General features: G+C 40.7%; 1 protein-coding gene across 7 annotated transcripts in view; it reads left to right on the top strand.

The window, feature by feature from the left end:
- Positions 1 to 17,046, top strand: part of cu (curled) — a 443,224-nt gene that overhangs the window by 366,394 nt on the left and 59,784 nt on the right. Inside the window, exon 1 of one of the 7 annotated variants that reach the window (XM_067148549.2) lies at positions 1,622 to 1,727. The exons of the other annotated variants lie outside the window; for them this stretch is intronic. Coding sequence (XP_067004650.1) covers positions 1,702 to 1,727 — 26 coding nt within the window. The 5' untranslated portion in view covers positions 1,622 to 1,701. Of the gene's footprint in view, positions 1 to 1,621; positions 1,728 to 17,046 lie in introns of those variants that run through there. 7 annotated transcript variants of the gene reach the window in all.

Genomic DNA, 17,046 nt, shown 5'->3' with positions numbered 1-17,046 from the left:
TGACTTACTTCTAGTCTCTCAGAATAAACAAAGGGATTACATTTAAATCCCAGAAGGAGGGAGTGAGATAAATAAGATATATCACGCCTGGTTTTAGCGCTCGCGAATCGACATTATAGCTGCACTCATTTGGAACGAGAATGTATCATTTTATTCCATACTACATATCTGTCGAGGCATCACATAGAAACAGCTAAGTGTAATTTTATTTCATACTATCTCGAATTTTATTTGGTTACATTCTTCAAAACTATATGCAAAGTGAAACTTTACGATACTGTAGTTACGGCACTCAACTTCTACTAACATAAAAACATACCATCATAAACCTTTTCCAGTGCGTGTAAAACATTGCGTCATGTGGGCAAGTCGATGCTAATATCGACTGATTTTTTCATTATATCGATTCTTTCACAGATGGCTGTTTGAATGGCATGGACAGTAAAATGAAAACGGGTCACTTGTCAACAAAAATATAGTAGAATATTTCGTATCTCACAACTAATCACGAGAACTGTTACAACAGTTATTCCACTGGATGATGAAAATGTATGTATGTATGTATGTATGTATGTATGTATGTATGTATGTATGTATGTATGTATGTATGGCCTCCGGACAGGCCTGGAACAGGTCTATCGAATTGACGCCTGTAAGCGACGTACGTGTCTGTGAGAATGGGACCCTACCTCTCAGGAATTCTAATGTTGAAGACGACACACGCACACCTAGTTACCGAACGAGTTGGCCGTGCGGTTAGGGAAGCGCAGCTATGAGCTTGCATTGAGGAGACAGCGGGTTCGAATCCCCCTTTGGGTGGGGGCGGTAGAATAACACCCACCGTATCCCCAGCCTGTCGTAAGAGGCGACTAAAAGGGGCCCCCGGGGCTCTGAACTTTGGAACGTGAGTTGGCGACCACGGTGCCCTTAGCTGAGTCCTGGCATTGCTTACACTTACTTGTGCCGGGCTCCTCACTTTCATCTATCCTATCCGACCTCTCTTGGTCAACTATTGTTCTTTTCAGACCCCGAAGCTATTAGGTTTGCGAGGGCTAGGGAGTCTTTCATTTTCACGGCCTTCGTGGCCCTTGTCTTCTTTTGGTCGATATCTTCATCTTTCGAAGTGTCGGACCCCTTCCGTATTTTCCCTCTGATTTAGTGTTATATAGAGGATGGTTGCCTAGTTGTACTTCCTCTTAAAACAATAATCACCACCACCAGTGGGTCTAACTCCACTGTCGGCAGCCCTGAAGGTGGTTTTCCGTGGTTTCCCATTTTCACACCAGGCTGGGACTGTACCTTAATTAAGTCCACGGCCGCTTCCTTCCCACTTTTAGCCCTTTCCTATTCCATCCTCGCCATTAAGACCTATCAATATCGATGCGATGTAATGCAATTTGTTTAAAAAACTCTTCAATTTATCTGTTTCGAAGTGTAACTGGCTTCTCTGCGGCAGGGTTAAGGAGAGCTGATGATAACGGGAAGGCGAGGTGGCCATATTCATGTTTACATTATACTGGCAGTGACAGTAGAGAATGCTTGAGATGCCATTGTGTTGCGTGGCATTGACAAGCCGGTAGTGGCGCTGCTAGCAGTTTCACGGCCATCTCCTTCTCAGCCCGTTTCGCTTTCCAGCTCAGACCTGCGTGAGGTGTGCAGTGCACTCAGTCAAGGTTCTCATACGGTACTCTCCTGTCCACCATGCGCGAGGGAATTCATTATCTCAGGTATGTTGTCTTCACTTGTCTGGATCAGCTGATTCTCGCACAAAAAGCATTGTTATCCAGTTATAGTCTTTGTTATAAAACAGTGATTGATGAACGCTGAAATAAAAAGTAAGTTTAAACAAACTTTGTAATAAAATCATTCCTCTGCCAAGCCTTGCTGCAGTCATCGTATTCAGATGTCGGCTGGCTCATTTTTCCTACTGAACTAACAAAGACAGTATTGTACATGGTATAACAAATATTGCTTCGACAAAAGTCTGGTCAATCAACGTGTGCTTTAAAACGATTTTAAATGTTTGGTGGAATTGTAATGTTAATATGTGGTACGTTTAAACATTAATATAAGAAACAATCTTACCTAGTTTCTTCCTGACGTTCGCGGTATTTTTAACGTTTTAAATCATAATAAACATCGCATCGGCAGTATTCTGCACCCTTTCGTGCTTATTGAGACTAACACGTGCGAAACGTGTCACTTGACAAAAGTCCAGAAACATCCGAAGGGCAGATAACAAAGGAACATACTGTATTTTTAAACACTTAGTTTTGTTTCAGTAACTATTTTACTCTTGAAATGTGTAAAATATCGATGAAAATCCGAAGGGCATCGCATTTACATCGCTTAACATATCGACAGAACAGAATGCAAACCTTTCATGTCAAAATTTTCAACTTTGCAATAAACAAACTTGGCATAGGAGTTAGAAATATGAGATTGTATGAGGAAGTATTAGGAGAGAAATTAGAAAAGGATGTTTGTGCATTAAATTTTTCTAAAAATTGTGGACATGTGTCTTGTCTTAATCCAAAAACGTCAGTTTTTTTTTTTTTTTTTTTTTTTTTTTTTTTTTTTTTTTTTTTTTTGCTATTTGCTTTACATCGCACCGACACAGATAGATCTTGTGGCGACGATGGGACAGGAAAGGTCCAGGAATGGGAAGGAAGCGTCCGTGGCCTTAATTAAGGTACAGCCCCAGCATTTGTCTGGTGTGAAAATGGGAAACCACGGAAAACCATCTTCAGGGCTGCTGACAGTGGGGTTCGAACCCACTATCTCCCGAATACTGGATACTGGCCGCACTTAAGCGACTGCAGCTATCGAGCTCGGTATGTCAGAAATTGACAGGAGGTCTGCACCACTCATATGCAAAATCAAGTCATTCTCGAAGAACACCACATTTTTCTTATAGTTCCAAATTACATACACATTAAAATAGACTGTACGGCTTGTATGGGGTGAAAATTATTTACTTGTTTCGAGTTTCAGAAAGTGTTCGGTACAGAAGGAGTGAATTTATTCTAAAACATTTCTAAATCCTTGATAAACTATTTTCTTTGTTGTTCGTTGTTTTATCCTGATCATTCACCTTTATTGCTTGATGGTATGTTTTTCTGTGGTTAAAGCCAGCTGCGAAGTGTAGTTGGTCAGGAGCTGGACTTAATGATTGTAAGATCGAATCTTGGTACAGTCGATTAGCATTTAAGAGAGGTCAGTTGTGAAAGAAATGGTGGCGGTGGTTAATTTTTAAGGGGAAATACATAGCACACTGGTGTCTCTCAAGAACGATAGTAATTAAAGGGACGTTACACACGTAGGGGCCTATTATTATTATTGAAAAGTATACATTTTTTTCGTTTGGTGGGCCATACATTACAGCGATTACCATCACTGCATCATGGCTCTGAATATTGCTTTCGGAGACAAATACTCTTACTTTACCGTCATAAGTAGTACGGATCATGACTTTCTTCTTTGATCATAACTATTTCTCATTTCTAAGGAAAAAGCAGTGGGTGGAGGAGGAGAGAGTTTTTAACTGAGCAGTCCGTTCGGAGCCCTCTAATTTTCTCTCATTTTGAAGGCAATTCAGCTTTACTTTCGTATTTCCAGTAATAATAATAAGTCGAGCATCAATGTAATGAAGACCGACATAACGATAAACCCGGATATAAGTATACATTTATGTGATATTCGCACACGTCCTAGCTTAATGAAGAATACCCCTTGTTTAGCAACGTTTGCCATTTTAAGCTCAATTGTCAATTCTCTGCTTGCTGTGTCTTTTGGAAAGCGAAACATTTGCGTACAGGTACTACGATGCTAATGTTGAATAGAGTTTAGTCTTTGACCACCTATTCAACTGATGGATGGAGAAACAAAACCATCTCCGTATAGGACATGAAGACCTCGGAAAAATGGAAGGTAAAGGCTTCCACCACTCCACTAAAGTGGAATATGACCGATCGCCTTTGCCCCCACGACTCAACCTGGTGCTCAGTTTTGGAGTAAGCTGATTGCACCTCGAGAAGCGGAAAGCTCATTCCTAAATTTTTCGACTTCTTGACAGAGAATCGAACCCACGTACTTCCGAGTATACCTGGCAAGCCTTTACCGCCTCGACCAGGCAGGTCTTTCATGGATGTAGAGCTTGTGACGGCGGAGAAGAATTATGTGAGCCTAATGAAGATCTGGCACTGGGGGTACTGTGAAGGTGGGTGATTGATGGTTATCGTTTTTTTTTTTTTTTTGCTAGGGGCTTAACGCCGCACCGACACAGATAGGTCTTATGGTGACGATGGGATAGGAAATGCCTAGGAGTGGGAAGGAAGCGGCCGTGGCCTTAATTAAGGTACAGCCCCAGCATTTGCCTGGTGTGAAAATGGGAAGCCACGGAAAACCACCTTCAGGGCTGCCGACAGTAGGATTCGAACCCACTCTCTCCCGAATGCAAGCTCACAGCCGCGCGCCTCTACGCGCACGGCCAACTCGCCCGGTGGTTATCGTTATTTTAATTTTTTTTTTTACGTTGCACCGACACAGATATGTCTTATGGCGACGAGGTTATCGTTTTAAGGGGAAGTATGACGTAATTATCATCCCCTCTTAACTCTAATCGTAAGAGGAAGAGATCCAAACCTTTCATATCAGACAGCTCCATAGTTAAACTCCCTCTCGGTTCCTGTTCTCATTATAGGATTAAAAACCATTGGAACCGGGCTGTGTGGATCAGACGGTCAAGGCGCTGGACTTCTGATCCCAACTTGACAGGTTCGATCCTGGCTCAATCGGCTGGTATTTAAAGGTGCTCAAATACGTCAGCCTCGTGCCGGTAGATTTACTGGCATATAAAAGAACTCCTGCGGGACTAAAATTCAGCACCTCGGCGTCTCCGAAAACCGTAAAAGTAGTTAGTGGGACGTAAAACCATTATTATGTCCGCCTCTGTGGTGTAGTGGTTAGCGTGATTAGCTGCCACCCCCGGAGGTCCGGGTTCGATTCCCGGCTCTGCCACAAAATTTGAAAAGTGGTACGAGGGCTGGAACGGGGTCCACTCAGCCTCGGGAGGTCAACTGAGTAGAGGTGGGTTCGATTCCCACCTCAGCCATCCTCGAAGTGGTTTTCCGTAGTTTCCCACTTCTCCTCCAGGCAAATGCCGGGATGGTACCTAACTTAAGGCCACGGCCGCTTCCTTCCCTCTTCCTTGTCTATCCCTTCCAATCTTCCCCATCCCCCGCAAGGCCCCTGTTCAGCATAGCAGGTGAGGCCCCCTGGGCGAGGTACTGGTCTTTCTCCCCAGTTGTATCCCCGACCAAGAGTCTGAAGCTCCAGGACACTGCCCTTGAGGCAGTAGAGGTGGGATCCCTCGCTGAGTCCGAGGGAAAAACCGAACCTGGAGGGTAAACAGATGGTGATGATGATGATTTAAGTTTTGACAGTTTGAAGAGAAACAAGCCATAGGGGAAAGAGGAAGAAGTCCGACCCTTCGAAGAATGAAAAAATATAAGCGTAGAAGGAAATAATAATAATAATAATAATAATAATAATAATAATAATAATAATAATAATAATAATAATAATAATGTCCGCCTCTGTGGTGTAGTGGTTAGCGTGATTAGCTGCCACCCCCGGAGGCCCGGGTTCGATTCCCGGCTCTGCCACGAAATTTGAAAAGTGGTACGAGGGCTGGAACGGGGTCCACTCAGCCTCGGGAGGTCAACTGAGTAGAGGTGGGTTCGATTCCCACCTCAGCCATCCTGGAAGTGGTTTTCCGTGGTTTCCCACTTCTCCTCCAGGCGAATGCCGGGATGGTACCTAACATAAGGCCACGGCCGCTTCCTTCCCTCATCCTTGCCTGTCCCTTCCAATCTTCCCATCCCTCCACAAGGCCCCTGTTCAGCATAGCAGGTGAGGCCGCCTGGGCGAGGTACTGGTCATTCTCGCCAGTTGTATCCCCCGACCAAGAGTCTGAAGCTCCAGGACACTGCCCTTGAGGCGGTAGAGGTGGGATCCCTCCCTGTGTCCGAGGGAAAAACCGACCCTGGAGGGTAAACAGATGATGATGATGATGATGATGATAATAATAATAATAATAATAATAATAATAATAATAATAATAATAATAATCTCCCTATATAAGATTACAATTTTATCTGGAAACTTCAAATTTTTGCCTCATACTTCGGTTTAGTGCCGGATTAGGTATAGGCCTATGAGAGTCGAAACTGGATTCAATTCATTTGTTGTCTGTCTGGTTTCTTGTATGAACATCACGGGTGGCTTTAGAGAATTTCTTGCACTGTGTATTTAAGTGCACTAGGTTATATATTAATCGATTAATTTACAGTGGTATAGCAATATTAACCGGATCAAAACAGGAAAAAATGTCTATATGCATTGTAAAAATTGTGTAAACCATCGCAATAACGAGTTAAAGGCGATGAAAAATAATACGAGGAAAGGGAGCCATGAAGTAGAAGGAAATCATACTCACGGTGCATGAGATGCCTTAATGTCGCCGAGCTGGAAGGAAGTTAAATGCAGTGGCCTAGAATATTATAAGTTCATGAAACTGACCAACAATGATATTGCACTGACTGCTGCCAATTGAAAAGTGATATATCTCTTCCACTGCCACTCATCTCTGCTAGATGGCATTATTGCTGCAGTTCCAAAAATTCAAAAATTAATCTCTTCTGACCATGATGCTGTCAGCTCTAAGGAAACTTCTTTATTATTATTATTATTATTATTATTATTATTATTATTATTATTATTATTATTATTATTATTATTACCACATTGATGGGGTGGGAAAGGGCTTGGAAAGAAGCGATCGTGGGGTTTATTAAGGTACAGCCACAGCATTTGCTGGGGTGTAAATGGGAAATTATGGAAAATCATCTTCAGGGCTGCCGATGGCGGGGTTCGAACCCATCATCACCCGAATGCAAGTTAACAACTAACGTAGACCGTACCGCGCAGCCAGTTTGCTCGTTATTATTATTTTTATTATTATAGCTTATATGCATAGCTTTCGTAGATAGGAACTCGTAGCAATTTGTAAGAGATTTTTAATACGAATTTGAGTAGGTGTTACGTGGCTTCACAGAATTCTCTGTCTTATTTATTACACATTGATGAGTTAGAACTTCTTCGCGTGTTGGAAGCTCGTTGGAGCCATGGTTGGATCTATTTTTGTGTAGTTCTATCACGACGTACAGTTGATTGTGGAGGTCAGAAGCATGGCCATCGTAATACTCCCGTAACGGAACGCCATTATGGTGAGTAAAGTGGGCTTCGATATACAAAGCTGATGCGAGCTGCACTTATAGATTAGGCTACCGTACTTTATTTTTTGTATTTTTTCTGTAAGAACTTTTGATTCTTCGTTACTATTTAATCGAGCATGTCAGGGTCTCTGCTATATCTTTAAGACTATAAAGTAACAAAGAACAACAATTATGACTTCGTTTATAAAGAAAATGGTGTGAGTTTCCGCTAGCAGTACTATGATGCCTCTAGTTAAAACTGAACACCGTAAATTACTTGATATATGAATCGGTTATTTATGAAGGGGCATAAGCCAAAAACATCAGCTGCTCGTAAATTGTAAAATATCATCATTGATGAAACTAAGTCCGTAAAATTCTTCCGCTACATATTTGGCAAGTTTACACGATGGAAGTACGATCCTTAACAATGTAGTTTAATAACTGAAGCATATGAACTTTTTTGAAGGATACTAGTCTTGCGCCTTTTCATAAATAAACCTGTATATCTTTCTTTAAATTTGTTGAAATAATATATTTATTACCATTCCTTTCACGCCTTTGGTGAGCTCTAATGCCTGTTGCTCACGGTAAAATTTTCTGTCAAATTTATTGTACAACAATTTAATTTTATAAAATTTCTGTTGCTCACGGTCAAATTCAAGTTTTATAAAACCTTTGATAAAACTTTTCATAAAATAGGACATGTTCTATTCCGTAAAATTAATTTTACGAAACGAACCAATCAGCGAAGCTGACATCACGATGATGCTGGCGCTACGTCGTGAGAAGATCGTGAAGATCGATTGTAAACAAACACTTCTTTCTAAAATGGCAGGATCTGGGTGGACTAATGAAGGTGTTAATGTTTTACTGACGAATACCAGAAATATCCTCGTTTGTACGAAGTTAAAACGTCACTTTACCACAACAGAAATGAGAGAACAGAGGCAGAAAACAGAATTGCTGAATTCCTATATGAATGCTGGTCTTCTAACCTCAACTAATTTCTGACCAAGGACAGCAATCCTCTACCTTCTTCTCTTATTTTGATCCAGTCCCAAGTCCAGCATTTCCTGGCATTTCTTTTCTTCCTTTTTACCACTGTACAACATATAATTGCAGCTAATTTGTTGGAGCCATACTCGATAGATAGCAGCACATACACATCTTAGTTCAGAAGTGAGTTCATAGATGGCCATCCTGATGCTTCCACGGATTTTATAAAATAATTTTCCCGTGAGCAACACAACTTGTTTTCACCAAATTTTTATAAAATTAATTATACAACAAATTTTACGAAACATTTTACCGTGAGCAATAGGCATAAAAAAGCAAGTGTGTTCCTCAATAATACAATTTAATAATAGAAGTATATAAACATTTTAAGAATAACTGACTTACGTCTTTACATAAATAAAGCTGTAAGTTTAAAATAATCACTACAATCCATAGTTTTATACAGTCAATAAAATTAAGAATATTTCCCTACCTATTACAAAAAATTTAGCACTACCACCCACTAATAAACGGAGAAAACAATTGAAAAATCCATAACTTACCTTTCCAACAGTGAACACACAAATGCGTTTATTTATGAAAAGTCGTAACTTTGCTCACTTAAGTCGTTACATAAATAAGAGGTTGTTTCATACACTTCTGAGGGTCAGACATGCATCCTTCCACAACAAAAATATGCATCCAACCCCAAAGTTTTCGCTGAAAACTGACTTATGCCCTTTCATAAATAATCGATTCATATATAAAATGGTCATAGTGGGAATATACCGAATTATGAAAACGGAACAGGCCACGGGTTTCTTCTTCGCTGATACAGTTGGCAATCACTCTCGGTATGGGATATATTATAGTTACAGAGTATGTTGGCTTTTCGGTACTGATGATGGAGTAAGTGTGTATTCAGGAGATAGTGGGTGCGAAACCTAGCTTCGACAGATAGTTTTCCTTGATTGCACACCAGTAAATGCAAATAATCCTATGGCCGCTACCTTCCCAGTTCTATACCAGTGTCGCTGAACAGTTACCTTGATGGATCAGAGGTAGTGTGTCCGACTCATGACCCCAAGTTCGCTTGTTCAATCCCGCTGTGGTAGTCGATTTTCGTAGAGCAGTCGAAAATCTCGATACTCCATATCATTTTTGGCACGTTGAAGATCCGGTGGTGCACTCATTGTCACCCAATACAATTAAACTAACTCAAGCATAGGAACCAACCAGTTGAATTTCATTTTCATTGCCAAATAGCAGCACAATTGGAATCTCAAAACAAATAGGCAAACCGTCTACATAGCACAACTTCTGCATATCTGTACCCGAGGTCATATTATGATTATTTCCACTGAGAAACTACTTATGCTATCAAACAGTTAGAAAAATGAATCACGAACTTATTCTTGAGATTATTAGCATGCAAAGAGTTCAGAGTTGACTGTAGACTACTTCCAAGTGGACTTCTTTTTTAACGAAGTAAAATAAAAAAAGAAATGTTTCTTGTTCATTCTCCTGATAGTTTCAGGGTGCGGAGCCTGTCCAGATATGAACTACCCAACCACCATTGTAATAATCAAGTGCCCTGTATTTTATCCACTATAATCAGTCAGAATGATGTCCGGCTCCATGGCTAAATGGTTAGCGTGCTGGCATTTGGTCACAGGGGTCCCGGGTTCGATTCTTGTCAGGGTCGGGAATTTTAACCGTTATTGGTTAATTTCGCTGGCACGGGGGCTGGGTGTATGTGTCGACTTCATCATCATTTCATCCTCATCACGACTAGCAGGTCGCCTACGGGCGTCAAATCAAAAGACCTGCAACTGGCGAGCCGAACATGTCCTCGGACACTCCCGGCACTAAAAGCCATACGCCGTTTCATTTCAGTGAGAATGATGAGTAGCCTATACAAACACGTGGAAACAATGGCAGGAGAGGACTCGCAATAAGGAAATAAAGACTAAATTAGTAATGCATTTTGACCGAGCTCGATAGCTGCAGGCAATTAAGTGCGCCCAGTATCCAGTATTCGGGAGATAGTGGGTTCGAACTCCACTGTCGTCAGCCCTGAATATGGTTTTCCGTAGTTTCCCATTTTTAACAGGCAAATGCTGGGGATGTACCTTAATTAAGGCCACGGCCTCTTCCTTCCCACTCCTGGCCCTTTCCTGTACCATCGTCGCCGTAAGACCTATCTGTGTCGGTGCGACGTAAAGCCACTTGTAAACAAAAAAGCAATACATTTGATAAATGATGCTGTACGCATAAACCAGCTTCGGTGTTGAGATCACATGAGACGAACTGAGTAGCATAGGTTACCTCGGATCTGCCTCTGTGGTGTAGTGGTTAGTGTGATTAGCTGCCATCCCCGGAGGCCCAGGTTCGATTCCCAGCTCTGTCACGAAATTTGAGAAAAGTAGTACGAGGGCTGGAAGGGGTCTACTCAGCGTCGGGAGGTCAAAAGAGTAGAGGGGGAGTTCGATTTCTACCTCAGCCATCCTCCAAGTGGTTTTCCGTGGTTTCCAACTTCTCCTCCAAGCAAATGCCGGGATGGTACCTAACTTAAGGCCACCGCCGCTTCCTTCCCTCTTCCTTGTTTATCCTTTCCGATCTTTCCATCGCCTGATAAGGCCGCTGTTCAGCATAGCAGGCGAGGCCGCTTGTACGAGAGACTGGTCCTCTTACCCAGTTGTATCCACCCTGACCCAAAGTCTCACGCTCTAGGACAATGCATTTGAGGCGGTAGAGATGGGATCTCTCGCTGGGTCCGAGGGATAAACCAACCCTGGTGGGTAAACGGATTAAGAAAGAAATACCTAGGAGAATAAAGGACGCAGCCATCTAGGGCAAGGGAGACTAAGGCGATGATGGTTAGACTCAGTTTTTAATGATTTAAAGATAAGAGATGTATTATTAAATGAGCCCACTGAGCTATTGCCAATAGACGATTGTGGTGGTACTTAGTTAATACATAGAGGCTAGCCGACTGAACGCTGAAAAGCATAATAGTCAGCAATGAAGATCTTACCAAAGATGTTATGAAATGGATTGGGTTTTCTGTAGAAAAGGATATAAATCTTTATGCCTCGTCGTTGTAAATCACACGTTGTTTGTTCCAGAGACAATATACGTAAGGTGATTTGATGCTTTCCCTGAGGAAATTAACGCGTATTCCCTGCAGCAAATTTCCTCATATGCTGATAGTGTCTTGACTATTAGAGGTAGTGAATGGTGTTGGTTACATAAACAACCTGTCCAGGAGCAAGACCCAATGCGCACGTTCTCAATGGCAAACGAGACAAAGACGTCATCACTACTCTTACAAAGCGCTTAAAAAGGAGAGGTGGCTGTACAATTCACCAACTTACTGTAGTCGGCAATTATCAACCCATTCTCAACCTATATTCAAAATAAGTTCGTGTTGGCGCGCGTAACTCTAAAGGCAAAAACAAAAATAGTTTGGATTTGGCTAATGACTTGATTATATTGACAGAATATTCAAACTTTAGATTTAAAAGTTCAGTGATCAGAAGTATAGAAGAGTCTCTGTGGAAATTGTCTAAAACTCTTTTTTGGTCCTACGAGACGTTCTCTAGAAATACCGCTGAAAAAGAGTTACACGTTGACTGATGTTACAAGAACACGTAAAATAAAATAAAATAAAATAAAATAAAATAAAATAAAATAAAATATGCGCATGAGCAACATGTTTTGAATTAATTGTATTTCGTTACTTCCGTATTTCTATGAAATTTCAAATCTGGAGGACTAAATATTGTTGACAGATGATTTTTGACTCAAAATGCTTGTCTTAGTGTGCAGATTTGAAAAATTTAGCAGGCACTCACTTAACGACGGAAACCCATCTTCAGGGCTGCCGACAGTGGGGTTCGAATCCACTATCCCACGAATGCAAGCCGACAGCTACGTGACCCACACCACGCAGCCACTCGCTTGGTGCACTCACTTTAATTCATTAGTTTAATCCCACGAATGAATTACCATGAACGTTCCTTTAAGAACTGTAGCCTACCTGTTAGAAAGAAAAAAATCTTCAGTATCCAAAATATTAGTCTGCGAGATTTCGGCAATATGTGCAGTTCTCTACCAGTGAAATTGCAAAGTAGACGAGTGTTAATGGTAACAATTTTGCGAAATTAACTTGTGGGAGAGGGGCATTATAGCATTGACTTCTAGCTAAGGGGGCTGCGGATAGAATCCTAGCGAATTCATGCGGGGGTTTCTTGAAATAAAATTCATAACCCTTTGTTTCGGATTCCATATAAAACTGGAGGTCTCGTGGCTACAATCACGATATCAACTGCCACGTTAAAACTACAAGCTTGCTTTTTTAAACTTGTGGGATATAATAGTATCTTGAATCATGGTTTGTTAATAAGCAGTATGATCTATATATATAAAAGAACATGTCCTGACTGACTGACTGATTCATCATCGCCGAGCCAAAACTACTGGACAAAAGGAAATGAAATTTTGAGGATACATTTATATTACAATGTAGGTGCTCGCTAAGGGAGGATTTTTGGATATTCCGTCGCTAAGGGGGTGAATTTTTAAAATGATTGCATCATCTCAAAACTTTAAAAGTTTACAGATGTAAAAATAGGTACGTAGAATCCTTTAAAAATAAAGAAACACGTATTTTTTGTTTTTGGAAAATCCAAATCATGGGGGGTGAATTTTTAAAATGAGTGTATCTATATCTCAAAACTTTAAAATTGTACAGATGTACAGATGTAAAAATTGATATTTAGAATCTCCTTTAAAAATAAAGGAACAACGAATTTTTTGTTTTCGGAAAATCCCAATAGGAGGGGAAGAAGGAGTGAAAAAAGTGGTTGAATGCCTTTAATGAGGATACTTATATCTTAGAAACTGAAGATATTACAGACGACGAAATTGGTATTTGGGATCTCCTTTAAAATAAAGAAACACGTAATATTTTTTGGAAAATCCAAATAGTAGGGGAGGGGGGTGAAAAGGGGGATGAATTGATAAAATGAGTGTATCTACTGTTTATCTCAAAACTTTAAAAGTTTACAGATGTAAAAATTGATATTTAGAATCTCCTTTAAAAATAAAGAAACACGTATCTTTTGTTATCTGAAAATTCCAATAGGAGGTGTGAAAAAGGGTGAAAAAGGTGTTGAATGCCTTTAATGAGGATACCTATATCTCAGAAACTGAAGATATTACAGACCTAAAAATTGGTATCTGGGAACTCCTTTAAAAATAAAGAAACATGTATTATTTTGTTTTTGGAGAATTCAATTAATGGGGTTAAACAGGAGTGACAATTTGGGGTAAACTTTTAGAAAGACTACCGGTATATCTACAGTATATCTCAGAAACGTATAATATTACAGACGTAAAAATTGGTATTTGGAATCTCCTGTAAAGGTAAAGAAACATAGGTGATTTGTTTCTGGAAAATCCACTTAAGGGGAACTAAAAGGGATGTGAAATTTTAAAATGAGAATTTCTACAGTATATCTCAAAAAATATGTTACAGATGTGAAAAATCTCAAAAACTGAAGATGTTACGGACGTGAAATTTGGTATTTGGAATCTGCTTTAAAAGTAAAGAAACACGTATTTTCGGAAAACCCAATGATGGTGTGTGTGTGTGTGTGTGTGTGTGTGAGTGTGTGTGTGTGAAAGAATTGAAAAATTAATTGAATTAATTGTATGAGGATAATTACATCTAATAAAAACTAAAGGTGTTTAAAAACAAAGAAAAACGCGTTCTGTGGGAGGGGGGTATCATCTTGGGGGGGGGCGGGTGTGAAAAGGAGTTGAATTCCTTTTATGAGCACACATCTCAAAAAGTGAAGATGCTAGAGTCGTGAAAATTGGTATTTAGAAGATCCGTTACTATTAAAGAAACAAGTACTTTTTGCTGGAAAATTCACTTAGTGGGGGGATTGTAAAAAGAATTGAAAAAAGTTAATTATTTTTATGGGGATACTTACATCTCCAAACTGAAGGTAGAAGACGTGAATATTGGTATTTGGAATCTCCTTTAAACATAAAGGAACACGCCATTTTTTCGGGGGGGGGGGGGGTAAATCAACTTAACGGCGGTGGGGTGAAAAAGGAGACCTATTGATTTTACTGTTCAAAATGTATTATTAGGAGCCTCCGTGGCTCAGATGGCAGCACGCCAGCCTCTCACCGCTGGGTTCCGTGGTTCAAATCCCGGTCTCTCCATGTGAGATTTGTGCTGGACAAAGCGGAGGCGGGACAGGTTTTTCTCTGGGTATTCCGGTTTTCCCTGTCATCATTCATTCCAACAAGATTCTCCAATATCATTTCATTTCATTTGTCATTCATTAATCATTGCCTCAGAGGTGTGCGACAGGCTTCGGCAGCCCGCACAATTCCTATCCTCGTCGCTAGATGGGGGCTTCGTTCATTCCAGACCTAACCCGGTCGAATGACTAAAAACAGGCTGTGGATATTCAATGTACTTATTCTGATCATAAACCGATCATTTTTAATCTTTCCTGGTTTCGTTTTCAAGAGCCATCTTTTCCTTTGGAGAACGTTCTTAGATCACAGTAGATTCTCCTGGCATATACATAAAAATTTAAACACACTTGAAATAAACGATAGGAATGATATTGACAGTGCAATTGTTCACCTCTATAATAAGGTCAATAATGCACGGAAGTATATCATTCGTATCGCCAAAAATCCCGCTCACTTGCCTACGCGCGACAATGGTGCTGGTCACATAGTCAGCAATGACAATGGCAGCAGATGTAATTTACAGCCAAGTAGCGGTCTTGCATCTTGCTGTGGGGTCTTGAACATTAATAATAATAATAATAATAATAATAATAATAATAATAATAATAATAATAATAATAATGTTCTGGACCGTCGTCAAAATGTGCGGACCGCGCTGGAAACGGGTCCTGGCCGGGTAATGACTACGAATGCAGTCCGGCCGCATGTTCAGTACCGCCAAGGCACCCAAGACGACACCACGCCGGATCTCCTCAAGGATTTGATCCATATCAAAATGCTTTTAGGAAAAGATGGCAGAGATTTAGGGACTCAACTGACCGGGTGAAATACCTGGACCTAGTACGAAATCGATTGCTGGAAAGAAGGATTAAAAAATGGGAGGAACTTTGCCGTAATCTCGCGGAAAAAGAGCCATACCGCGAATTTTGGCGGATTCTCTCAGAAAACGTTCAGATCGCGAATTTCGGCGGATTATATATAAAACGTTAAGCATTCAATTATAAATTTCAGTATAATACCGTAGCGAAGCACGGGTATCTTGCTAGTTTATTATATAAAAAAAAATATGTTGGCCTTCGTTGTGGCTCTTCCTACACTGTCACGATGTGCCTTTTTTCAGTACATAAAGCTTCTCGGAAACATGAAAACAGAATAGTGGCACGCCTTCAAGAGGAGTCACCACTCTTTGTTGACAATGGATGCCCTTTCTCTAGAACGGAACAAAATATATAAAGATCCTGATGGCACATTTCACATTCTATTCTTCAGTCATGAGGAGGGTCATACACGTAGAGTTATACCTTGATAGCATATTTACTTTTACTACCGAAGTGCCTGATGTGGAGTTCCTGATTTCTGAGTGGCATGAAATGTATTGAGGACCGAGATGCCGTTATAAGAGGAAGTGGTGATGAAAGCCACAATCACTACTATACTGTTGTGTTAAATAGAACATTGATACTTACTCTAACTCAACGGCTGGGATAATTTAGATTCGGATTCCTAACTCACTGTTTTGGAATACCGTGGATGTATTCTCTATGACGATAGGGAGAGAAAAGGGGCGAGGCGAAACGAGTCTGACAACCCACACGTCTGGGTAACAAGTACAAGTATCACGAACATTTTGATTTCACTCTCTTCCGTTCGAGTGTTTACATTTTGAATTTTATACCTCTGAGTTTCCTATTCTACAAACATATTTTTATATCCTTAAGCCAGTTGGGCATGACTCCAATTTATGGGCAAAGTTTTAAAAAATAACAGAATGTCTGAACATCGCATCGTGCTGGATTTGGTTCAAATTGATTAATTAGTCTGAGTTGTGGACTTTTTAAAGTGGAATTTTTAAAATGCTTCAGGCGCACCGGCTTTTTTCTAGTTTGAAATTTGTTTGGAATATCAAAGGAATACTTCATAGAATTACGGTTGCTAATAATTAAACGCGTATACTTTTTAACGAAATGTTTATAAGTAGCATCGCATTTGTCCGGCCCGTGGTGTAGTGGGCAACGCGTCCGCCTGTCACTCGGCGGCCCCGGGTTTGATTCCCGGCTGGGTCAGGGTTCTTAATTGTAAATGATTAATATCCCTGGCCTGCGGACTGGGTGTTTGTGTCCTCCTTAACGTTCCTTTCCTCACATTCAACACTTTACACTTCCCCAATATCCAAATACACGCAGGTTCAGAACATATGGTGCAAGTAGGGGCAAAAGATCTTTCTAGGTCGACGCCCCGAACAAATAGCATTTTTGAAGAAAGCATCACTTTTTTTTTTGCTAGGGGCTTTACGTCGCACCGACACAGATAGGTCTTATGGCGACGATGGGATAGGAAAGGCCTAGGAGTTGGAAGGAAGCGGCCGTGGCCTTAATTAAGGTACAGCCCCAGCATTTGCCTGGCGTGAAAATGGGAAACCACGGAAAACCATCTTCAGGGCTGCCGATAGTGGGATTCGAACCTACTATCTCCCGGATGCAAGCTCCAA

Source organism: Anabrus simplex, chromosome 5 (genome assembly GCF_040414725.1).
Source record: "Anabrus simplex isolate iqAnaSimp1 chromosome 5, ASM4041472v1, whole genome shotgun sequence".
NCBI classification, from domain to species: Eukaryota; Metazoa; Arthropoda; class Insecta; order Orthoptera; family Tettigoniidae; genus Anabrus; species Anabrus simplex.
This window is presented reverse-complemented; position numbering and strand designations above follow the sequence as displayed.